The sequence below is a fragment of the Astyanax mexicanus genome, chromosome 18 (genome assembly GCF_023375975.1).
Source record: "Astyanax mexicanus isolate ESR-SI-001 chromosome 18, AstMex3_surface, whole genome shotgun sequence".
Lineage (NCBI taxonomy): Eukaryota > Metazoa > Chordata > Actinopteri > Characiformes > Acestrorhamphidae > Astyanax > Astyanax mexicanus.
In genome coordinates this window covers 9,466,825-9,492,866 of record NC_064425.1, presented here as the reverse complement: position 1 = coordinate 9,492,866, position 26,042 = coordinate 9,466,825, and the positions used below count along the sequence as shown (strand labels likewise).

The 26,042-nt window shown below is 39.1% G+C and overlaps 1 protein-coding gene across 1 annotated transcript in view; it reads left to right on the top strand.

Annotated features, from left to right (window-relative positions):
• The first annotated feature begins 1,215 nt into the window (after positions 1 to 1,215).
• Positions 1,216 to 26,042, top strand: part of igsf11 (immunoglobulin superfamily member 11) — a 175,750-nt gene continuing 150,923 nt past the window's right edge. The window contains exon 1 of the mRNA XM_022669362.2: positions 1,216 to 1,768. Within this exon, the coding sequence (XP_022525083.1) occupies positions 1,708 to 1,768 (61 nt within the window). The 5' untranslated portion in view covers positions 1,216 to 1,707. The remainder of the gene's footprint in view (positions 1,769 to 26,042) is intronic.

The window sequence follows — 26,042 nt, the reverse complement described above, 5'->3', positions numbered from 1 at the left end:
CACCACCCCATACTTCCAATAAGTAAACCTGAGGTTGCCCTACATCTCGTGCTGGACTCCTCGGTGGAAGACCTTCCCAAGCAGGAGCAACCTAGAATCAGGGCGCCCACTCTGACAAGGTTAATCTCCCACACCGTGACATGATTCCACCAATGTGACATGAAAAATCAACATCAAAATTATTTTGAGTGTTCTGTAAGCCTAAGTCAACTTAAGCATATCTCACTGTAGTACAAGTATATCTCAAGTATCTCAAGCCCACTGTGAAAACAATAAACTTGCATTAATATATGTACATATGATCATTCAGGGTGTTGAAATAAAGCAAAGATTGTGAAATATTATGAACCTGTGTTCAGAGCTGTTTAGTGTTTAAAAAAGTTAAATAAAACTGCTTCATATAAACAGGGGTGAAGTACAAAGACAAACACACGGTAAAAGCATAATAATAATAATAATAATAATAATAATAATAATAATAATAATAATAACATAACATTCTTTTATTGACTGGTTAAAAATTCAGTCTGGTTAAAAAAAAAACAAAAAAAAACACAAAAAGCAGATGTTCTTCCTTAAAGTTCATACAGTGGTGGTTCTATACTGCACCGTGTTATTTTTTTAAATTAAAAAATTACTTCACTAATTTTAAGACATTGTGATTGCTTATTTTATACATACATTTTGTCTAGTTTTTGCCAATGGATTTTTTTTTTCTTTTTGCAGTCTAGTAGGTTTTATCAAAATTCAGGTAAATTTAGTTAAAATTTACTACTTTGTTTAATTTCTTCATCCACAATTGAACAGTTCATTAGGAACAATTGGTTATTTTATTGGAGAAATTACTGTAGGATTCCCCTTTAATTAACTACTACTACTACTACTTCTACTACTACTAATAACAATAAATAAAATGTTTATTATTATTATTATTATTATTATTATTATTATTATTATTATTATTATTATTGAATGTTTATTATTATTATTGAATGTGTATTATTATTAAATGTTTATTATGATTATTATTATTATTATTATTATTATTATTATTATTATTATTATTATTATTATTATTGATGTTTATTTATTATTATTATAAGTCTGAGGTAAATGCTAACAGAGTTAGCCTCTCTGTTTCCCGCCACAGGAGGGCGTCGTGGGCGCGAGCTGCGGATGGCGTCAGCGGTCTCCAGGCAACAGCAGCGGCAGTGGCGGCGGCGGCGGCAGTATCCCGGGCAGAGTTTTAATCAGCGGCGGCGGCGCGGAGAGCAGAGCAGAGCCGGGGGATGGCTGCCTCGACTCACCGCCCAGAGCCCTACGGACCTCCCTCTCCCACAGGCGGGCACTTATGAAGCGCAGAGCGGCGGAGAGCAGCGGAGGAGTGCGGGGACAGCGCGCGGTCAGCTCCTGAGAGGAGAATTTACCGGATAAAGAGGAGAACAGGGCGAGAGCGGGACGCGTAACGGTCAACTTCACACCTAGAACAAGTTGTGTCTGAGAGCCAGTGGAGCCGTTTATTTGGAGATAATGTGTTTGATCAGTGTTTACGCTGCTCCTTATCTCGCTTTATATACTGATTTCTGAAGATAAAGACCCGTATTCATGCATATATATCCATGGAGCTGTTCTTTCCCCTGTAAGAAACTGTGGAGAGCTCCAATTTGAACCCCAACAGCAAGAAAACCAGCGAAAAGTCCAACCACCATGATGAAATTTCACAATTCAGACCTGTGGATTGCTTGGCTGGTGCTCTCCTGTGTGGAAGGTGAGTCAGGCATGGCTTTAAAAGTTGGAAAGTTGGTTATTTTTATCGTATGATTGTGGGATTGTGAATGGATGTGTTTTTTGTTTGTTTGTTTTTGTGCTCTTAATTCCTCCAGATTACTTCAGGTTTTCCAGATGTTCTTTCTTAACTTTCTGAGGTTTCTTGAGTCAACAAGGGTCTAGAATAAGACTTGTTTACAACAAAGTTGGTCCCTTGGTCCTCTACATTGGTGTGTGTGATGGAATGTGGCACACAAAGCTAATAAGACTTTAAATTGTGGTCTATGCATAACTTAATATTGAAAGTAAAGTAGATTTAACCTAGATTTAAACTAGATTTAACAGGTTTATTTTTTTTTTAGTAAGAGAAAGGTCAGCATTTCCAGTATGTTTTACTTTCTGGTTGTTGATTAGAACTTGGTAAGTTATGTTTCTTGAGGTGTGAAACAAAAGTAGTTTGTTTGTTGTGTAATTGTGGGATGGATGTGCTATTTTGTGTTATTGTGCTCCCAATTCCAGGTTTCTTCAGGTTCTCCAGATGTTTTTCCTTAACTTTCTGAGGTTTCTATACGACTTGTTTACAGCAAAGTTGGTCCATTGGTCCCCTCATTGGTGGAATGTGGCTCTCAAAGCTTTTGGGCACACTATGGTAGTAATGGAATTATCTCTACAATAAAGAAGTGTTTTTGTGGTCCAAGTTCTGCTATAAAGGAGTAACGTGTGCACATGTGATCTAGTAGGTTTTTGGTTCTCCGGAAATGAACAATAATTCAGTATGCTGAAATTCTGGTTTATGCAAAACCAAATGGACACTTTTCGTAATATTATGGAAAGTTTTTAATGGTTTATTGGTGTCACTTGATTTCAGTTTGTGGTGGTGTTTTTTTTTTTTTTTTTTTTTTTTAAGAACTGCAAATTCTGTTTTATGCAAAACCAAATTGACAATTTCCTAAATTTGACGTCCCATTACTCCAAAATGCTACAGTAAAATGACTTGATACTTATCGCATTGATAGTATAGAAAGGCTTGTTCAGTGGTTACATAGTGACCTTTGACAACTGTTTGATTTACTCCAAAATCTGGTCTACAATAATATCATTTGTTTACGTGATTAATACTATGGGATGGATGTGCTGTTTTGTGTTCTTGTGCTCTCGATTCCATATTCGTTTAGGTTCTCCAAATGTTCTTCCTTAACTTTCTGAGTTTTTTTAATCAACAATTTGCTTACAGTGCCTTAGTATAGTGGTTCTATTTTATTTTATTTTTTTTGGTTAGGTTTATTTTATTCATATGTGGAACGTGATCCAACATTTTTTGGCAACCACTGTTTAAAAGTGGTTATTAACAATAATTCAGTATGTCACATTTTAGTTTGTGCAAAACCGAATGGACAATTTTCCTAATAGTTCGAAAAGGGTTCTTGAAGGATTATATGGTGTCATTTTGTAATAGTTTGATTAGCTGGTTTTATAAGACTCCAAAATCTTGTCTATTTTTGCAGTATATTTTGCATAGTAGGTTATCGTTAGGTCAAACAGGTGGATGTAAATATGTGTGTGTGTTGCGTTTGCACTTTTGGCACTGTAAAGGAGAAATACATTGAAAAATGGACTTGGCGTGTAGTGAAACATAATAATGAGTATGTTACAAAGCTAGTGATAGGGGCATAGGGCTCATGCAAAGAAATCATTATTTTCACACTATAAACAACCTCAAAGTAGCTCCACACTTCATTGGTAGAATTATGAGGGCCCTGGCATTTAAAACGAGGCACTGAGAACTTTAAAAGTGCGCAGGTGGTTTAGTAAAAACACTGTTTATACATACAGCACCTTCAGGTAGTTCCTGTCACGATAAATCGACTGATAAATTATATATATAGACATAATTTATGGTTTTTACCTATGCAATGGTCAATATATATGCTGTAAAATTTGAGATATAACAGTATCTATAACACCAGCCATTTTTGCTGCATATATTCCACATATGGACTGGTAGGGCAAGATGGATTAAACATAATCAGTGTCTACAGACCACAAACCACTCTTTATTATATTTAAAGCTATTAATTTTACGTTATGGCTGCACTATATTTAGTTTTAGCATCACCATCGCGATGTGTGACTTCACAATAGTCCAATCACAGGATGTGCTGTGTCACATAAGGTAAATTTAATCAAACTCATCAGGCCTTTTCTGCCTAAAACTAATAAAAAAAATTACATTTTATTTCTAATTAATTAAATATACCAAATATATGCACATTACAATTAATTTTACTTTGTAGCATATTGGATCATTGACTTATAGCAAGATCAGTTAAAAGTTAATGATTTATTTCAATATTGCAATATATATATATATATATACGTATATATATATATATATATATATATATATATATATATATATATATATATATACATATATATATATATATATATGAACAGCAAAACATCACAATGTCAGTTTTTTAATATTGTGCAGTCCTATATTCCATGAAATGAGCCCCAGACCTTTTTTCCTATTATTTTTCTTGCCATAGGAATAAATGAGGATGCAATAGACAGTCCCTAATATAAAGTCAGTGTCTCTCAGTCCCTGGGGGAATTGAGAGCTGCAGGCAGATTGACAGTCCTGTCAAAGACCAGGTGGATGCTGGGAAAAAAAAAGCGCCCAGATTTCTGCACAGATCTGCCGGCTTGTGGTCACTCGGATCGCTTTTCCGGCGGTTTGCTGAAGCAGAACGTCACCGCTGAAAAAATGCTCCTGTCATGGATGTTTTGAAATGGAAACGCAGGGCCAGACGGTGAAGGTCTGCACCCCGTAATCCGCCCCCCTCCCCTCCCCTCACTGATTAAGGAGAGCTTTCATCCACGTGATGAGCTCTGCCATCGTGACACACACACACACACACACACACACACACACACACACACACACAGTTTATCTGTGTAAAGTTTATCTCCCTGTCTTTATGGAGGACTTCCACTTGACTTCAGTGTTACACAAGCTAAACACTGCTCTGATACAATTAAAGGGGAAGTCCACCACATTTTAATTTGCTGTAATATATAGATTGTACAGTTAAAAGCTAAAGCCCAGTACGTTTTTTTATATAATTTTGACTTTTAGAATTTTAGAATTTTTTTAACTCTAATTCTTCCTGTACAATATTGTCTCGATACCAAAATTATGACTTTTGATGCGATACATGCATAAATATCTCAATACCAATACTGAAATCATACCACAGCAAAACCCTAAAACATCTGCAATTAATGGAATTATAGAAGATTAAACATGAAAATCAACATTATTTGTGTTTTTTATTAATAATAAAAGTTTAGAAAGCAAAAAAGTAGAAAAAGATAGTGACGTGATCAGCCCTGCCCCCACATTTGCTCCTATTTTAAATCAAAGTTCAAGAAAATAACTATTGAATTATGGTTTAAAAGTTTTGAAGGCCTGGGGAACTTACATAATGAGTTGAGTCTAGAGTGTTGAGAAGAGACTCATTGAGTGAATCGGTTCACAAATCGAGTGCAAATTTGAATCAATGATTCAAAACATTGTTCATAAGCCAATGTGTTAATATCAGGCTCTGAGCTGGAGAAAACATGAACACAGCTGCAGCAAAACTTTTCGGTTTGTACCGAAAACTGAGAAATAAAGCAGGAAATCAGCCACAAAATGTTACTGTGAAAGAAACTTTGAAAAAGCTCTTATAATTGAGTGTTTTCCACAATGGATTAATCACAGATCTTTACCAGATAGCAATGATACTACAGCTTTTAAAAACGCTAGCATTTCTTTCCAGCTCTTTTTAGCCAAATTAATGATTTATGTTGATATATGTTGAGGCATTCCTGAGTTATTTAGCTGAGAAGCTGATGAAGTGTGATTTTTGTATTAAATGTGGTGCCTGGTGCAGATTTGGTTAAAGTACTGCTACTAAATAAATCCATTAGAAGAAAATAAACTCAAAAAAATAAATGTTTTCATTTACCACCATAGTCCATTACATTCTTTATGTGCATATTGTGAAAAACTGATAGATTACACATTTATAATTGTAGTAGTTTATTTGAGGCATAAATAGTATGACTGATTTTTATCTTCTTTTCCCTCACTTCTTTTCACAGAACAGTGTTTAGCAGCGGTTTGGTCCTCTGTTTGATTAATGCACCTCGTCCTTAGTCTGGCGTCATGCATCACTGCAAGGACGTTAGTGCCGTAATTTAGTGATATACAGTATATGACCGTTGGGAAAATGTCATTGAAATTTCCGATTATTAAAGCATTGCTTTTGCAGTGGCTTTGATCTAAACAGCTTGAATACTAGACGTTACTCTAATAATAAGGTGAACGATTGGTAATTTCCTGGGCTGACCTTGAGTCCTTCAACTAGATTAGTTTATTGTAGATACTGATTAAGGGGTTTCAGTAGATACCACATACCACACAGCTAAAAGAGCTCCTCAGTGTTGCTGTGCTAATACCTACTCACTGTATGGGCTGAAAGATGCACCCTCTTAAGAGGGATATCTGGTTAGTGGTGTTTATTCTTTTTTTAATCGGCTAGTTTCTTTGCTCAGAGAGTTTTGAGTCAGTGTTTGCAATAAACAAACAAGCAAGCAAATGACAGTTGGTATAAGCTTAAGCTATATTATCTCTAGCTAAATTGATAAATAAAAAAATCTAGATTTTGAATAAACAATTATGTTTCTCCTTTATATATTCTTTGCTTTTTAAAGTCTGTCACATTTAAAAACACTGTAGAATTCTGAATTCCAGCTGAGAGAGCTCCTTAGTGTTGCTGTGCTAATAGCTACTCAGTGTATGGGCTGAAAGATGCACTCTTATAAGAGGGGTATCCGGTTAGTGATGTTTATTCTTTTTTAATCAGTGAGTTTCTTTGCTCAGGGAATAATACACAAGTACAATTTAAATAAATTAATAAAAACATACATAAACAAATATTTGTTTTGGTTTAAACTCTTACTCTTTTAAGCCTTTGTCATCACTACTACATGCTACATCAATCATTTAATTTTCATTTGCATATTCAATACATTAACTAATTTCCGGTTCACATAGCAACACAATATCAACCACACAGCAACAACCTAAAATACTATGGAAATATCATAGCAACACCTTATCAACCACTCAGCAACAACCTAATATACTAGGAACCACCAAGCAAGAATGCAAGATAATATGGTAACCACCTAGAAACACCACTGCAACCATCTAACAACTCCATATGAACCACCCAGAAACAACCTAATATACTATGAACCACCAAGCAAGAATGCAAGATACTATGGCAATCACATAGCAACACCACAGCAACCACCCAGCAACAATCTAAGATACTATGGCAATCACATAGCAACATCCCTGCAACCACCCACCAACAATGTAAGATAATATAGTAACCACCTAGAAACACCATTAAAACCACCTAACAACACAATATGAACCACCCAGAAACAACCTAAGACACTATGGCAATCACAAGGCAACACCACAGCAACCACCCAGCAATAATGTAAGATAATATGATAACTACTTGGAAAAAAACACCTTTACAACCATCTAACAACACCATATGAACCACCCAGAAACAACCTAAGATATTATGGCCACCCCATAGGAACCACCCTGGTCACGTTACGTTACGTAGCAGCAACCTACCAACCCATTTCTGGTTAAAGTTTAGGTTTCACACTTCAGATATGATTAGCAATATTTTTACTGTATTTTTTAAACCTTGAAATTATCAGTTTGACTCAGTTTGACAGAAGCGGTAAATAGATTTATTACAAAGGTCATAAATAGATCACCTCTATAATCACAGGCTTTCACCACGTTTCTCCCGAGGTCACAGTAAATGTCCTGACTAGCTGAATGTGTCTAGCCGTATTGGTGAACGGGCTGCTGGCCTCAGCACTGCAGCGTGAAGTTCACCTGCAGTCTTTGTTACGGTGCTGCTGCTGCCCACTCTTTCTTAAAAGCATATCAGAGTAACTTTGAAATGTCCTTAGTTGTCGGTAAAGCTGATTCTGGTTCGGTTGTGTTTCTACAGTGCTGTGTAGAGACAAAAAACAAAAAAAAACCTGTGTGTGTGGATGACATGCGTATTTAAAATCTAAAAAAAGTGTCAAATGTTTCAATGGTATATGATTGTATCTGTTCTGTTTGACAGCTATAATCTTTAATTTTTTGTATCCTATCATTTTTTTCTGGATTATGGCATCCTTCTACAGGTACCTTTCAAAAAATATCATTATCATTGAAGAATATCATTGACAAGTTGCTTTATTTCAGCATTTCAGTTCAAAATGTAAAGCTCATATGTTATATAGATGTATCACACACAGAGTGATCTATTTTAAACGTTTATTTTATTACTTTATTGTTGATGATTATGGCTTTACAGCCAATGAAAACCCCAAAATTAGTGTCTCAGAAAATTAGAATATTATATAAGACCAATTGGTACTTTTGGCAGTGTGGGCAGTGTGCCAAGTCCTGCTGGAAAATGAAATCCACATTTCTAAGGTCAGTGATAGTTTGGAGAGCAATGTCATCTGCTAAGATACTATTGAAGTCACATAGTAACACCATATCAACCACCCAGCAACAATCTAATTTACTAGCAACCACCCAGCAAAATGTAAGATATGCTAACCACCTAGAAACACCAATACAACCACCTAATAACCCCATATGTACCACCCAGAAACAACCTATGATACTATGGCGATCGCATAGCAACACCACAGCAACCGCCCAGCAACAACCTAAGATAATATGGCGATGGCATAGCAACACCACAGCAACCACCCAGCAACAACCTAAGATACTATGGCAATTGCATAGCAACACCACAGCAACCACTCAGCAACAACCTAAGATACTATGGCAATTGCATAACAAGCACTCATCAACAATGTAAGATAATGGTAATGATATTGTAATATGGTAATCAGTGATATATATATATATATATTATGGTGAAATGGCATAGCCAGCTGTATGGTTTCTCTCTGGCTGATCTGGGATCTGATGCTGTGTGTTTTGGCCGAGCTGCTGCTGGTGATCTTCTATGCAGGCAGGTCGTCTCTGGGCTCCCTGCAGGAGCGCTGAGCTCAGGCCACCTCTGCTTCAGCTGTCACTCTGGGTTTGGACGGCTCTTCCTTCACATGGCCGAACCTCCTGCCATTAATTTTGCATCTCCTGCCATTAAGCCATGAGCACGCACCGTGCAGAAACCAGCGGCCACGAAAGGACAACCCAGAGAGGACACGAGCGAACGAGAGAACAGGGAACGAGCACAGTAATCCCAGTTTAAACAGAGTGAGAAACCGAGAGATAAACAGTGAGAGAAACAGTGAGAAAGGGAGAAACAATGAGGGAGAGAGAGAAACTGTGAGCGAGAAAGAGAAAAAGAGAGAAAGAGAGGTGAGGGAAGAAATGAGCGAGAAAGAGAAAAAGGGAAGAAACAGTGAGAGCAAGTAAAAGAGAAACAGTGAGAGCAAGTAAAAGAGAAACAGTGAGAGCAAGTAAAAGAGAAACATCAAGAAAAGGTAGATGGAGAAGACAGAAGAGAGAGAAAGAAACAGTAAGCGAGAGAAATTGTAAGTGTGAGATAAACAGAGACATAGAGGGAGAAAGAGAGTGAGAGTGAAAGAGAGAAACTGAGAGCAAGAGAGAGAGAAACGAAGAAAGTGAAAGAGATAAAGAGTGAGAGATAGAGAAAGAGAGTAAGTGAGTGAGAGAGAGAAGTAAACAAAGAGAGAGAGACAGAGAGAGAGAGAGAGAGAGAGAGAGAGAGAGAGAGAGACTGTGAGGAAGAGGCCGTTGAGAGAGAGAAACAGAGAGAGAAACAGTATAAAAAGGAGAAACAATGAGGGACAGAGAACAACTGTGAGACAGAAAGAGAAACAGTGAGAAAGAGAGGTGAGAGAAACAGTGAGAGAAACTAAAAGAGAAACATTAAGAAAGAGGGAGAAGGAGAGAAAAACGAAGAGAGAAACAGAAGAGAGAGACAGTGAGAGAGACAGAAACACTGAGAGAGTGCGAGAAAGAAACAAGATAAAGAGACAGTGAGAGTGAGATAAATAGTGACATCAAGGGAGAAAGAAAGAAACGAAAAAAAGTGAAAGTGTGAGTGAAAGAGTGAGAAAAGTAGACAGCGAGAAAGAGACCAGTGAGAGAGAGAAACATAGATAGTGAGAGATAAACAATAAAAGTGAGATAAACAGTAAGAAAGAAAGAGAAACAGAGAGAGAGAGAGTGTGAGAGAGAGAGACAGATAGATAAACACTAAGCATGAGAGCAGGAGAGAGAGAGACAGTGACTAAGAGGAACAGAGAGAGAAAGAGAGACAGATAAACAGATAGAGAGGTGAGAGAGAGAAAATCAGTGAGGGTGAGAGAGATAAACAGATAAGAATAAAAGAGAGATACAGAGTAAGCAAGAGAGAGATAGAGATAGTGTGTGAGATAAAGAGTGAGCATGAGAGAGAGATAGAAAGTGAGAAACAGAAAAGAGAGGAACAGAAAAACAGATGCTGAGAGAGAAACAGTGTGAGAGAAAAAGAGAGAAGCAGAGAGTGAGAGAGAGAAATAAACACTGAGAAAGAGAGACCGATAAACAGATATGGAGAAAGAGAGATAGAGAGGTGAGAGAGAAAAAACGAGTGAGCAAGAGAGAGAGAAATAGTAAGAGAGTGTGCAAGGGAAAGCATGCGCGAGAGAGAGAGAGAGAGAGAGAGAGAGAGAGAGAGAGGAAAGTAATCAGAAGTCTGAGGCTATGTTTAGCCTTCAATAAAGACGCAGTGAAATGATTGAATAGGAGGCAGAGTATATGATGGATTGAGAGTGAGTGTGTGTGAGTGTGTGTGTGTGTGTGTGTGTGTGTGTGTGTGAGTGTGTGTGTGTGTGTGTATGTGTGTGTGTGTTGAGGAGATTGTGTGTTGTATGTTGGCTTAGGCCTACGTAGGGGATGGGAGGGACATAATCAAAAAGTTCAGGGCATTGTTCACTTCTTCATAAGGCTCTTTTTGGCGAATGAGATGATGGATTAGTGAACAAGAGAGGGAAAGAAAGAAAGTGTGTGGGCGTCAGAGAGAGAGAGAGAGATGGATAAACTGAAAGAAAGAGATAGAGTAAAAGCCTTGAAGGCTGGAAAACCCATTGGATATGCAGATCGATTTTGCCAATTAAAATTCATCAGAGCTGGTAGCGCTGAACTTTTCAACCAAATATTGAACACAACTGCTTCAAAAACATTTAGATGAGAAGAACTGCTTCCAGGACTGCACTCTGCAAGAGGGCGAGGCTAATTATGGTCTTGGTGTGTCCATAAAAAGTAGGACAAACTTAAAATACAGTTTAAAACAGCTTTTGTATTTCCACTTGGGTCTCGACTGCCCTTAAAAAACTCCAAAATCCAAGCACAGAAAGATACATCCCTCTGTTTTCTGTGAATCAGCTAAAAGAATTTTGTATCAGTAATTATGTGCTACTATGAGATGTTTAAATGCTCTCTTATTGACAACCTGCATAGAACCACCCTGGCACCACCCCTCATCCATCAACCCCCCCACCAGAACCCCACCCACTAGATCAGTTGAAGAGATTTAGACTATTTCGACCTGCTGGTTGAAAATCTCAGACAGTACACAGCAGGAATAGCCAGTAGACATCGTCTAAGGGAGGGATCTATACCTACTGTCTGTGACAAATAAGCAGATGAGGGAGATAGATGTAAGTACTTTCAAATAATGAGCTTTGTGCTTTTATCACTGTTAAGCATGAACATAGGGCGTGGCCAGAAAGAGCTTATTTGCATAAAAGTGACAGAGCCCTTAAATGGCTTGTTCTGAAATGGACTGAAACTGGTGTAGAATAGAGCTGGTGAGATCTTAATCTTTTTGTGTAAGTGATTTCGAACAAAGAACTTTATAAACATGTTTTGTACTATAGCCTATAGAACTATTCTAACTTGTGTATTTAGCTTTTATGGTCAGCTTGCCAACACAAAAGCCTTTACTGATTTTGTAGGAGCCGGAAGGAATCGAGTTCTTCTTCGTAGAACAATAAATACTAATTTAGGCCTGTCATGATAACAAAATTTTTCAGGAAGATATATTTGTGATAAACTGTTAATTTATTGCGATAAATGATAATATTGTCATTTTAAAGCACCACTATAGAAAATGTTTTTTTTTCTGCTTCTGGGCTCTCAAAGGAGCTTAGGGCGTTTTCACACCAGCACTATTTGGTCCGGTTAAAACTCTGGTCCGTTTGTAACTTTAGTGCAGTTCGATTGAGCAGGTGTGAAAACAGTAATCGCACTCGGGTGCGGATCAAAAGAACCGGACCGAGACCAGCTAGAGGAGGTGGTCTCGGTCCGGTACCAAACGAACTCTGGAGCGGTTCGCTTGTGGTGAGAACGTGATCCGCTCTCGATCGGATCCAGCTATTAAATATAAGCCATTTATTTGAGCTAAACTGCTGATAAAGCAAGCACAGTTTAAACTGATATATTAGCCAGATAACACTAATTACCACAGCTGTGAACAAACACTGTGTCCATACACGCGCCGTCTGCGCTGCATTCACTGCTCACAGCCGCGTGACTGTTTGTTATGTATAAATCTGCTCTGCACGTAGAAACACTGTGTTTGAAAGTGCAGCGTTTCAGCGTTCAGTGTTAAAGCACAGATATTTGTGCTGGAACACAAAATCTTCTCGCTGTATTTACTTTTTTCGTATATTTATATTTAACGTACTCCCGTGTCAGACAGCTCTGACCAATCAGAGGACACATTGATGCGCATTTTGGTGCGTTTACATTTATGCCAATGTGAAACCAGACCGAACAGAGTGAGAAAACGCTCCAAGTAAACAAACTCATTAACTGATTCGGACCAGAGAACTGAACTACAGGTGTGAAAACGCCCTCAAAGACAGTGTACCACAGTAATAAAATAGTAGCATAATAATACTACTACCCCATTTTACAGTGAAATCAGTGAAATCAACTTTTTATTATTAGGAACAGACATTGGGCTTCAAATGTTTTAATATTCTATATAAATCTAAACAAATAAAGAACAATATTTAACAGATTCATCTTGCGTGACTAGCTTCAGCTTCAGTTCGTTCTCATGTAAACAAACTCAAGGGGAAAAAAAAATATTGTACGATAAGTCGATAACATAATCATCGCAACAGTCCTATCTAAATTTATTGTTAAGTTAATAAAGTAATCTGGGTAAAATATGGATGAATTAAAATATGGTTTTCATGATCTTTAGATGTTTTATAATAATCTCTTTCTTTGTTTATGTCTATGTCTTTGTCTGCGTCCACATTCATGTCTGTGCTTTTATATCTATCTTCCTTCCACAGTTCCGTCCTTGTCCTCGGCATCGAGGAAATCAATCATAAAACCTCCACAAGTAGTCAAGAAGTCGTGTACCGTGACCATCCCTCAAAAACCCTTAGCGATAACCCTTAAAAATACGAACAGGTATAAACACAAGCAAACCATCTTTCCTTCTATTCATCATATCGCTGTCTTTTTACAACCCCGAGACAATTGAGCTGCATCTTAAAACGTCTTCATCTTTGGTATTCCGCTCACTCCTAAGGGGGAAAGAAACACTTCTACGCTATGAAATATGAGGAAGGAGGTGTTCTCATTTCACTGCTCATTGCTTCTTTCGAGGAGCTGCTCAAACTTATGAAGACATTTGCATTGGGAGATAAATCATCGGGGCGAGCGCGACACGAGAGGCGTCATCTCTGTACGAATGGAAGGCGCTGTGAATATATATAAATATATATAAATATATATTTATATATATATATAAATGGAGAGGGGGGAGGCGTTGCAAAGTAGATTGACAAAACCTCGGCGGGTGACAACCGCAATCATGCTCATAGCTGTGACACCAGGGGGCCATTTAAACGCCCAAAGATTGAAACATCAAGCTGCTCCCTCTTTCTCTTTCTCTCTTTTGAGTTACCATTTACTGTTGGTATGATCATGCAAATATGCCCCCCAACCCCCCCCCCCACCACTCCACCATACTCTTTTTTTTCCTTTTCTTTTTTTCTCTCTATCTCTCTCTCTCTCTTTTTCTCGCTGAAAAGCAGGGCAGCTGGGATGTACATGGGACAGATGGGAGTTTCCACCTCGATTATCTTCAGCTAAAAATAACCCCTCAAAAATTAAAAGACCGTTGGGATTGCTCAGAAAGTGCACGAGTGTGAGCGACAGAACCAGGGAAGGAGGGAAGGAGGAAAGGAGGGAGGGAAAGAGGGAAGGAAAGAAGGAGGGAGGGAGGGATGGATGGATGGAAGAAGGGAACGGAAAAGAGCACTAAAGACGCCTGCCATGCCTCGTTTGGGGGAAGCGTATCAATAAATGATGGAGGAGATTGGACCGGAGAGAGAAAGAGAGAGAGAGAAAGAGAGAGAGAGAGAGAGAGAGAGAGTCACCTTCTAAAGACCCTCAGTAACAGCGGCGACAGTAGCGACTCAGCCCCCGAAGAACACGCCGCTCCTTCTGTGCGAATAAGAAGTCCCTGTTGAAAGCCCTCCCGAGTGCACTAATGCAGAAGATCCGCTCTTGGGGGCGTGGGCCATAAGGAAACTGCCCGGCGGACGAATCCGGAGCTCGTAAACAGTACCCAGAAGTCTTGGAGGTCACGGCGTGATGGGGTTAAGGACGGACAGTTTAATGATGTCAGTGGAGGTTTGGTTGTGGAGCGTTACTCTATAGTGAACCTGTAAACTCTGTGAAAGCTTCGAAGACTGAGTTTAGTGGCACAACCTGGACACTACATCTGGGCTGGGGTGACTGTTACTGTAAGGGCTGGGGATCATCACAAATGTACAGAATCTTTTTGATTCGATTCTGATCCACAAGATTCAAATTATAGGTGCATCCCAAAAAATTAAAATATCATTGTGCGATCATTTTCAATTATTTTTCAAACAATTATTATTGTATCAAACCTTACAATTTTTAGCACAAAATAAACAAGTACTAAAAAGCCTTTCTTAAATAAATGAACTAAAAAAATGTCACACCAAAAAAATTCTGATTAATTCTGATAATTAAGACCATTCTGATCTTAAGATTATTTTTTTAAATGTTGTTGGCAGACTAGAGTTAGACTAGACTTTTTGTATGTATTATAATAGATATTTACGTATATACGTTTTGATGGTTTGAGTAATGAGTTTAACAGAGCTTTAATGATGAAAATAAATGCTAGTTTAGCTGCATATATACAACTTTGAAAGAGGAAATGCTCTGTGTGTGTGTGTGTGAGAGAGAGAGAGAGAGGGTGAGAGAGAGAGAGAGAGGCTGAGAGTCTTCAGCACAGTGACAGTGTGTCGACAGTTTGGAGGAAAATGAAGCGTGAATAAAAGTACTCAATGTCTTCATAGGTAGCTTGCTGGATTAGCTTCTGTGCTAACCTGCCATAAATCAGCATTGATAAACAGCTTGAGCGGCCACAAACACACATAGTGTTACATTTTTAATAAATCAGTAATCCAGATCTTTTCCATCTGATTCCAATCGAAAATGATGTGATTGACCCTAGTTACCAATCACATGATTGGATCAGGGACATCTCTAATTAACACCAAATTTAGTCAATAATCTCACATGTCATGATATTAATAGTCCAGTCTGTATATCAGTGATGATATGATTGGAGTAACACCCAATGATATTAGGTAGAATCATCTACTCAAGTAGTGTGTACATCTGTAGACGTTTGGTAGATATTATGTAAAATATGAACAGTTGGAATGTTTCTATTATGACAAGCAACAATTAAAAGCAGCATTAAAATTAAAATTTGATGTTGACATTACATTTTAGGTCAACATATTATAGCGATGCTACCCTTAATTTGTCCCCCATCACTAGTAAAGCCACAACCCAAGGAGGGTACATGCCCCGTCCGACACGTGAAGTCTTTTGAAGAACTGCTGCTGAGGCAGCATTGCAGAGTAGCATCACAGTGCACTCAGACGAAAAAAACAGCGACTCGGTTCCGATACATCAGCTCACAGACGCCTTATGCTGATCAACATCACCCTAGGAGTGCTGAGGGAAAAGAGTGCCATCAACCCACCCAGAGAGAGCAAGGCAAATTTTGCCCTCTCAGGGCTCTGGCAGCTGATGGCAAGCTGCATGACTGGGATTCGAACGAGCAATCTCCCAATCATAGTGGCAGCGCTTTAGACCGCTGGACCACTCGGTGCCCGATATAAGGTTTTTTTCAGATTGTTTGCCAAACAAAAAAGAACCAGCCGACACTGGCTGCTTTTTTGGCTGTTTTTTTTTTTTTAATAGATCTATTGTTTTATTAAACCTGTTAATTGATAATTTAGGATTAAAACATTCTATGTAGGGACCAGTTAGCTACCTAAACGTGAAACTAAAAAAATGTAAAAACTAATTAGAAACCTTTTACTATTAGATATTGTCAAAGGCATTGAATTCTCTCATTGGTGCATCCCTAGCATATTTTGTAGTCTTACTTTACGTTAACACACCAGTGTCTCAGGCTATGACTGTGTGGGTTCAGAAATGGGAAATATATGAAATGGGACATGTTAAAACACAGGGTTTACAGGATTGTGTGACGAGCAAAAATGGAGACAGCAAATCTGTAATCCAAATCCATAAAGCAGCAGCAGCAGCAGCAGCAGCAGCAGCAACAACAGTGCGGATCTATACAAAGCATATATAAGCAACTGTAGAGCTTTTCAAAGAAAGAAGCTTGTTTTGATTTGTTTATGCCCGATCGGAGGCTTGAATTGGAGGGGGAGGTGTGTGTGTGTGTGTGTGTGTGTGTGTAGTATAATTCAATCTGTATCTGTATTGGCATTAGCTGTAGCACCGCACACCACCACACATCTGTAATCCCCCGTGGAACAGGTCGTCTCTGTTTGTGTGTAATCTTTTCCCCACTGATTTAACTAGGTATAGTGAGTTTAGGTGAGGATAAGAGTGAAAGTGCCCTTAGAGTGATTCAGAACTGTGATAATACTAGGGGTGGGCGATATGGCCCTAAAATAATATCAGGATATTTCATGATATTTTTGCGATAACGATACTGTTGGCGATATGACAAAACATTGAATTTAAAAATATATATATTTCAAGAATACACTAATGCAACTAGGGGTGGGCGATATAACCCTAAAATAATATCATGATATTTTTTGATATTTTCGTGATAACCATTCTCTTGGCGATATGACAAAACATTGTATAAAAAAATATTTTCGCTAATCTGTCTCTAGTAGATTTATAATGGGAAATGAGAACAGTGTGAATTTTTCTTTTGCTAAAACCAGCAAAAAAGTAGATAATCAGGGGTGGGTGATATGGCACGATATTTCAGGGTATAATATTGTTCACGATATTCAATATTGTTGCAATAAAATTGAATTTTATTATTGCATATGACATGATATGGCACATCCCTAAATGAGATGTTAAAAAAGTACAAGAAAACATTGAATTAAAAAAAAAATAAAATCAAGAATACACTACTGCAACAAAATCAAAATTACATTTTATTATTACATACGTTATGCGATATTAAAAATACAAGAATTTTATGAGATTTGAAACAGAAGTCAATGATCCAGAACGTCATGATTCTAATAATGGACCATTTCTGCATATATCTCCATATATCCAGGATTAAAGTAAATAATAGTAAATGATACTGGACAGATATAATCAGTCTCTAGTAGATATATAATGGGAAATGGGAACAGTGTGATTTTTTCTTTTGATAAAAACAGTAAAAATGAAGTACCCTGATGTGATAACTAGGGGTGGGTGATATGATATGGCACACCCCTAGTTAATACACTGTTTTAATGAGCTTTACTGGTGTGTAGTTGGGCTTTTTTTTTATTCAGTGGTAATTCTAAGGGGTCCAAACACTAAACGTACTAGAATACATGTTTTTACTGCTACTAAGAATGCGCATGCATGCATATATTGTGATGACGATGGTAAAACAATAAATTGTAGGCTAATTGTCCAGCCCATTTAGCTGCTACTTACCTGTAAATCCCCCATCATTAGTGATGCTACAACACAAGGAGAGTGAAGACTAGCACATGCCACCGCCTCTTTTCAAACTGCTGCTGATGCAGCATCGGAGGAAAGCACAGCGACGCAGTTTCTATACACTAGCTCACAGATGCTTTGTGCTGATCGACATCACCCTAGGAGTAATGAGGGGAAAAAAAGCGCTATCTACCCACTCTGGGAGAGCAGGGCTCTGGCAGCTGATGGCAAGCTGCATGACCAGGATTCGAACCAGCACAGCAATCTCCCGATCATAGTGGCGCCCCACATATTAGCTTATTAAAGTATATCAGTGCACAGTATTACAAACAGGAAGCTGTGAGGTGGCAGAAATGAATGAACCATGTATAATGCCCATTTAACACTGTTACCAATGATGCTGTGATGCACATGAAGCAGGACTGTTTCTTCATAGCTGCATCTCTCATCCTGTATCCATATAAAAGCTCCCTGACCGTGCAATTACAGCGCTCTAAAAATACCTCCTGCAATAATTTCAGATTCTTCCAAATGTTTTTTTTTTTTTTTTAATCGCTCACAGTTACTGTGGTGCGCCGAATTGATAGCTTTTCTTGCTCAGGCTTTTTTCTCTTCGTATTCTTCTCTGTCTCTCTCTCTCTCTCTCTCTCTCTCTCTCTCTCTCTCTTTTTTTCTTTTTTTTTGTCCCCTTTACAAGGAATCAATATCTGAGGGTAAAAAAAATCCCTTGTGTTTAAACCCGCTCTGAATTACAAGTGTATAGCAATATTAAGGGGCCCAAGCACCAAAATGCACTTTACTCTTGTTTACTGTTATTCTATTCTACTTATTTCGGCCACTTAAATTTCACTTCTACTCTCCTCCATCGATCCGTACTACGACAGAGAGGTCTCACGTTTTACATTTTATCGAGCACGCTAGAAAATACAGAGCGTTCGCGTGGATATGATATCCATTTCTCTTGTGGCCGTATCAAACTTTAATGGAAATCCGTAGCTGTGGATGTGAGGGATTGTGTAAGTTAGCTCAGGGGGTGTAATCAGGGTTCTTCTAGGAATAGGAAGAAATTGAAACACCTGTATGTACGACGAGGGAGGATGCATTAGTAATGCCTCGTCCATCAGACGGCCATATGTAATTCATAAGCAGCAGAAGATGGTCCGTCCTCTCAGATCTGTCTCGCCCAATCTGTCCATTACTACGAGTGAGAGAGAAAGAGAGAAACACACTCATGTGACTGTCACAGCTCCCACAGCTTTAGAAATCCTCTGCTCTGTGGCGATTCTACTAGTCAGCTCAATCTGCTGTCAAATTCATACTGGATAAGTGTTTTCTGAGTAAGAACGAAGAAAAAAAAAATTAGATAATTAGACAAGTTTTAGTTTTCGGCTATGAAACATTCTGCCATCAACAGATATTATTTTAAAGTAAAAAAAAAAAATAGCTCATACATGTATAGTATATATAGTAAGACTATAACTTTATTTTGGTGTGAAAGAAAATCACAAACACAAATCTTTTTGCAAGCATGTTTACCGGAGATTGAGGGAGGACACGGACATAAATGAACACAAAACTAGAGACAAAAAAAGAGAAAATTGAACAAAATGAAGAAAAAAAAAACTGAAAGGAAAGACTAAGTGATGGCGGAGATAATTTAGTAAGGAATTGGAGAGGAGGATAAAAATAACTATTAAAAAAAAATGAACGATTGTGGAGAAAATAATTAAATACTTAAATCATACCAAATGTTGCTTTGATATGTTACTTCTTTTGTAGGTAGGTGTGCGTGCATTTAAAGAGGGAGATTAGTTGTTGAGTAAACAGTAGTGTTGCTTTTTGTGGGCTTTTGAATTTAACTGATAAAAAATGTCTCTCTTTCCTTTTCCTTTTGTGTAAAAAAAAAGTTTGTCTGCTCTGATTGGCTAATTTACCATCATTTATGATACATAATATATTATAATTCTTGGATTTTTAATGTTTTTAGTTAAAACACACATATTACACTCTCTCAACACATGGATACTATACTAAAAAGAATGTATTACATGCCATCCATGTGTCATCCATGAGACAGTGAGACTTGGTCTGTTTACAAAATAAATCTTTGCGATTATGTAAATATTTGAATGTGTTTTAACTAAAATCATATATAATAATATAATATAAATTAAGTAATTGTAATTAGGTAATATTGTATGCAGAAATTAAGTAAAGTTTACTAAAAGAAAGGATGGATTTAGTAAAAATAAATGAAGTAAAGTTTACTAAAAGAAAGGATTGACTGAAGTTCAGTTCACTTATTTACTCTATGTAACATTTAAGTCTTGAAACTGAGTTGAAGTTACTTAAGTTTACATGAAATTAAATTTACTTAAAAAAAGCAAATGCAGAAAGTTGCAAAACTTTTTTTACGCATCATTTTTTTCAGTGAGCTCACTGGCAGGCGGTGGTGTTATCCACTGTGCCACGCCAATTTGTTACTTCCCTGAACTGAACTTTTCATTCTAGGGCTCATTAAGGCATCTGATGTATTGGTAAGGTCCCAGGATGAAGGTCAGAAGGTCCAACATTAGCAGAATTTCTTGCACTGAGCTGCTTTACAGAGAGTAAAACAGTTTTCTCCAGTTAGGGTTGCCATGGTTTAAAAAAAAAAAAGTGTGTGTGTGCGTGTGATGGCATGTGCATGGCGCCAGATACCCCATCTGTAGACTGCAAATCTCAATTCAACCATTGTGCTTTTTTATTATCTCTCTCTCTCTCTCGCTCTTTATCTCCCTCTCTCTTTCTTTCTTATACTTACAAACACAGTGGTTTTCCGGACAATCTTACAGCACTTCATGCTTCCCTCTGCTGACAACTTTTCTAGAGATGCAGATTTCATTTTCCAGCAGGATTTGGCACACTGACCACACTGCCAAAAGTGCCAATTGGTCTTTTCTGGGACATTGATTTCTGGGTTTTCATTGGCTGTAAGCTAATGTAATAACTAGTATTTCTCTCACACACACATATGTACCTGTCTGTCATTCTCTGTCTCTCTCTCTCTCTCTCTCTCTCTCTTTCTCTCCCACACACACAGAGAATCTCAGTGATCCATCGGGGGCAGATATTAGTTGTGTCACTCATCCGCGTGTCGGGTGCGTCCCATTAGTGTGTGATCTGTTATCTGTTATCCCGCACGGAAAGGCTTTTAAGTAGATTCCGCTATTTGAAGGGCTTTAGTGTTCGCGTGTGTGCGTGTGAGCAGGTCAGTGCTGTGTGGAGGCGTGTCTGGGCTCTGGATGGGGGGTAGGGGGGGTGGTGGTGGTTGTAGGAGACGGTGTGTATGTGTGTTTGTGTGTGTGTGTGGGACAGTAAAGTGCTGTTGTTGTTTTCAGCCCAAATCTTCCAGTAAGACAAGCTTTTCTGCAGATTACGACTGAGTGGGCAGAAGTCCACAGTCACCCCCACCACCACCACCAAGCCCCCTGCTTTATAGATTATAGATAATTTTAGGCTTTATGGATTCATGGATCTCACCGTGTGTGTGTGTCTGTGTGTGTGTGTGTGTGTGTGTGTGAGTGTGTGCTTATACATAATCAGAACCAAAATGGACAAAATCAGGATCAAAAGAGCAAAATAATATCTGTAGGTATTTGCTTATATAACACATATGGAACACATCAGTAATATACCTTTCATATGCATTCTTGCATATACAATAAACAGTACCCGCCAAACGTTTGGACACACATATTAAAGTTATACTAACTTATACTAATAGCCAAATGTGGCCCGCGAGCATGAAACATCTGGCCTGTGAGGTTGTTTGAACTATAATGAACGAGAATGGAAAAAAAATAAAATAAAATGCTTCTCTGGTGAGCTTTTGTTTACATGCCTCCCCTGTCTCTCTTCCTCTGTCGCGCTCGGCGTGACTTTAGTTTCTGCCCGTTCTCATTTTTCTCGCCGTGTTTGGGCTCCCTATCTCCTTATGAGGGCCTTTTTTTCCCTGCATTTTTTTTTTTTCACTAGCCGGGGCAGCGGTAGTGTATTGGACCACGACCCTGATGACAAGTTCGATGAGGAGTGCTGTGTTTATTTATTTATTTTTTCTTTCTTCTTGGGTTTACCTGCATTGAATTCAAATCAAATCAAATCAAATTTATTTGTATAGCGCTTTTTACAACTGGTGTTGGCACAAAGCAGCTTTACAGAAACATGATTACAGGACAAAGAGTCAGGCAAAAGATTAAACATAGAAAATACATAATACAGAACCCCCAGTGAGCGCGGAGGCAAGGAAAAACTCCCTCAGAGCTGCAGGAGGAGGAATAAACCTTGGGAGGACCAAGACTCACATTAAAGGGGGGACCATCCTACCACTGGTCAAATGGCTTTTAAATTAATTTTAAAAAGTCTTTCATACATCCACATAGGTTTTATATATTCAGGTGTATAGCAGCTCCACTAATGGCTTATAGAGTAAGATGGATGATGAGCAGCTGATCTGTGGTGGTGGATGGAGAAGAGCTGACTTCAGAAACTTCCAGTCTGGCCAGACAGAGGACATGAGAGCCTGAGGGTCCAACATCCATCGGTATCGGGTCAGACAGGTGGGCAGTCAGTAACTCGGAGGAAGGCAGAGAGATGGAATAAGTTTTGACTGGATTTATGTAAAACAGAGAATATAAAACATTATCAGAGTGTGGCTAATGACTCCGGCAGATCTAAATAAAACAGCCTAACTAAAGGCAGAGAGCCAGAAGGTAACATAGACATGGAGGCTCCCTGAAACACTGGCATCCACCCACTCCACCGTCCACAAACCTGAGTGACCGTGTGCAGTGGGAGAACAGCAGCACCAGCATCTCAGTTTACCACAATTCCCTCTGTCCATGAACCCCTGAATCTGCAGCCTTATCTAAATGGAAAAACATTAATTACCAAAAGCTAAACTAAACAAGTAAGTTTTCAGTCTAGACTTAAAGATTGAGACTGTGTCTGAGTCCCGAACATATCCAGAGTTGAGGCGCTTTATAAGAGAAAGCTCTTCCTCCTGCAGAGCTCCTCTGAATTTTAGGAACTACTAATAAACCAGCACCCTGAGATCTAAGTAATCGCGGTGGTTCATAATAGGAGATGAGGTCTCGTAAATACTCAGGAGCGAGCCCGTGTAGGGCTTTATACGTTAACAGGAGAATTTTATAGTCTATGCGGAATTTGACTGGAAGCCAATGCAGTGCTGATAGGACTGGACTAATATGCTCAAATTTTCTAGTTTTAGTAAGGACCCTGGCTGCAGCATTTTGAACTAGCTGAAGTTTATTTAAGTTACTGCCGGAACATCCAGACAGTAGTGCATTACAATAATCTAGCCTTGAGGTAATGAAGGCATGGACTTATTTTTTCTGCGTCATGCAGTGATAGGGCATTTCTTAGCTTGGCAATATTACGGAGGTGTAGAAAAGCTGTTCTAGTAACATTAGATATGTGTTTATCGAATGCTAGATCTGAATCTATAATAACTCCAAGGTTTTTAGCTGCTGAACCAGGTGTGGCTGAGAAGTCGGCCAGATTTAGCATTAAGTCTGATAATTTATTTCTAGCAGCTTTGTCTGAATACATTGGTATCTAGGTAACGTCTCTTTGCAGCTCGCAGACGGTCGGTTAAGCCTCTCTGTCTGCGGCCTGGTCCCGGCTCTGGATTGTCAGCAGCTTCTAATACTACTCTGCCGACTAGCTAAAAGACTATGAGCTATGCTGCATGAAAGTAAGGCAGCGCCCTCCCGCGTGGGGTGGACACCATCCCTACCTAAAAGACCAGGCTTGCCCTCAAAGTGTAGCCAGTTATCTATAAAGCCCACATGATTTTCTGCACACCACTTGGACATCCAGCGGTTCAGCGAAGAAAGCCTGCTGTAAGCTTCATCACCACGCCTCATTGGGATGGGGCCAGAGCAGATTACTTCCTCGGACAGCGTCTGGGCCTGTTTAATCACCTCTTTAACATTAGCCTTAGTTACTTCAGACTGCCGCAGACGAATATCACTGGCCCCTACATGAATGACTACCGTCGAATATCTCCTATTCCCTAACAGCCTGAGGTTGCCACTAATGTCCGGTGCTCTGGCTCCCGGTAAACAAGTAACTGTTGCCGCTGGTGCCCCTAAAGGAGTAGCTAATTTCACGTGTCGGACAATAGAATCTCCTATCACCAGAGTACCTTTAACAGGCTCCTCAGTTGGTGCTTCACTGAGCGGGGCAAACCTGTTTGACACGTGAACTGGGGGAGCGTGGTGTTCAGGTGGGCTGGCTGTGGCCTTTGCGGTAGCATTAGCCTTAGCCTTTCGACTATGCCGCTGAGACGTTACCCATTCGCCCCGCTGTGAGGGCTCTAAGGCCGGAGTCGAGGGGGTACTAACTCTCCCTGAGACACCCGGGGCTGCTAACAGTGAATCCTGCTGTCTATCCCTTATTAAACGCCGGACATGCAGCTCTAACTTATTCACCTTATCCACCAAGGTGCTAACTAACTCACACTTAGTACAAATACCACTATTGTTACCAGTATCGGTGGACAAGGGATCTAAGCTATACATGCCACACTCTAAACAGGAGTAAACCTGTTTAGAGTGAAGCACTCACCTTGTTTCAGTTGAAATTAGAAACTTACACAAACAAACTAAAGCAGCAAACAGCTAATCCAGCAAACCTGAGGAAAAAAGTCTATAAAAGTAGACTGAGAGTGGATTAATAGGTGTGTAGAGCAAAGAGGAAGCAGACTAAAAGTGGATTAGTAAGTGTGAAGAGAGTAAAAGAGAAGAAAACAGAGAAAAGTGTAGAAGCTGAAGATTAAAGCAAGCTTTCAGCAGCAGAGCAGCACAGCAGCAGACCAGAGTAGTAGAGAATTCAACTGTTCTGGAGTTGGGTTCAACAACCCTCTGGGCTGGAGAGCTACTAGTCTGTAGCCTTTTAGTAAATAAATAAAGTGTTAAACAAACCAGAATATGTTTTATACTTCAGATGTTTCTAAGTAGCACATTTATCTTTGAGCATAGATCTGCACACTCTTGGTATTTTTTAATCTCATTGTCTTCATGAGGAAGAATCACCTGGAATAGTTTTCTCAGCGTCTTAAAGGAAGGAGTTCCTGGAGGTGCTGAACAAAAGTTGCTGCTTTTCCTTCACTCTGTGACGCTGCAGCTCGTCCCAATTAAATCACCTCAAATCACCATCTCAGTTCATCAGGTTTAGATCAGGGGATTGCAGAGGACTAACATGTGGAGAACAACTTAAATGCCAAGAATAAAGAAAAATAAATGTCTGTTTTCTAAAACTTTTGACCAGAAGTGTTCAGTACATTTAAACGTAAATCAGCACGTTCATTTCTATCCAGACGCCATTTCTAACTTGACTGCCGCCAAACCTCCCGGGAGCCCTGATCTCAGCCCGGTTCTCGTCTGGCTAATGAACCCAAGCTGTCGTTTCAGAAGCCCGTCTCACCTCCAGTAATGACCGCTCTTCATCTCCATATCCCTCGCAGGCAGCCGGTCCATTACAAGCCCATTAAAGCCCACCTCCGAGGTGCATGATTCCTTCATAGACGAGCCAATAAGCATCCGTCAGGAAGGCGGCGGCGTGGTTGTTTGGGCAGGTCTGAGGATAAGGCCCGTTTGGGTGCTGAAGAGGCGTCGGGGGACCTGCCGCGTTGTTTGTTGTTCGTGCTTTTTTTTTTGAGGGCTTCCTCTCGGTGTACTCGAGGGGTCTGGGTTTAAAGTAGGCTTTTATTTCCTCTTATACTCCCACCTGGATGCGGGAATAGTACAGGTTAGTGTTCTTATTCCTTTCATTTTTTGCCTCTGAGTCCCTTTATGTGGTTTGAGGTCGGAAACAGAGGACTTCAGTTCCTCTCCTTCAGTTTAGCCCTTTTTTTTTTTTTTTTTCCAGTGATAGTATGAGGTGTTTAAGATACTGTTATAAAAACACCAATTAGAGAGTTCCCTAATGGAGAGATATGAATAAATGCATTTTTGAGATACTTGGACTGGGTTTAGAATCGCAAACCACTGAGACCCTTCCTTTCAGCTGCACTGTCTACCACCATTTTCGATCATTTTCAAATCACTTTTGCTACGTTTAT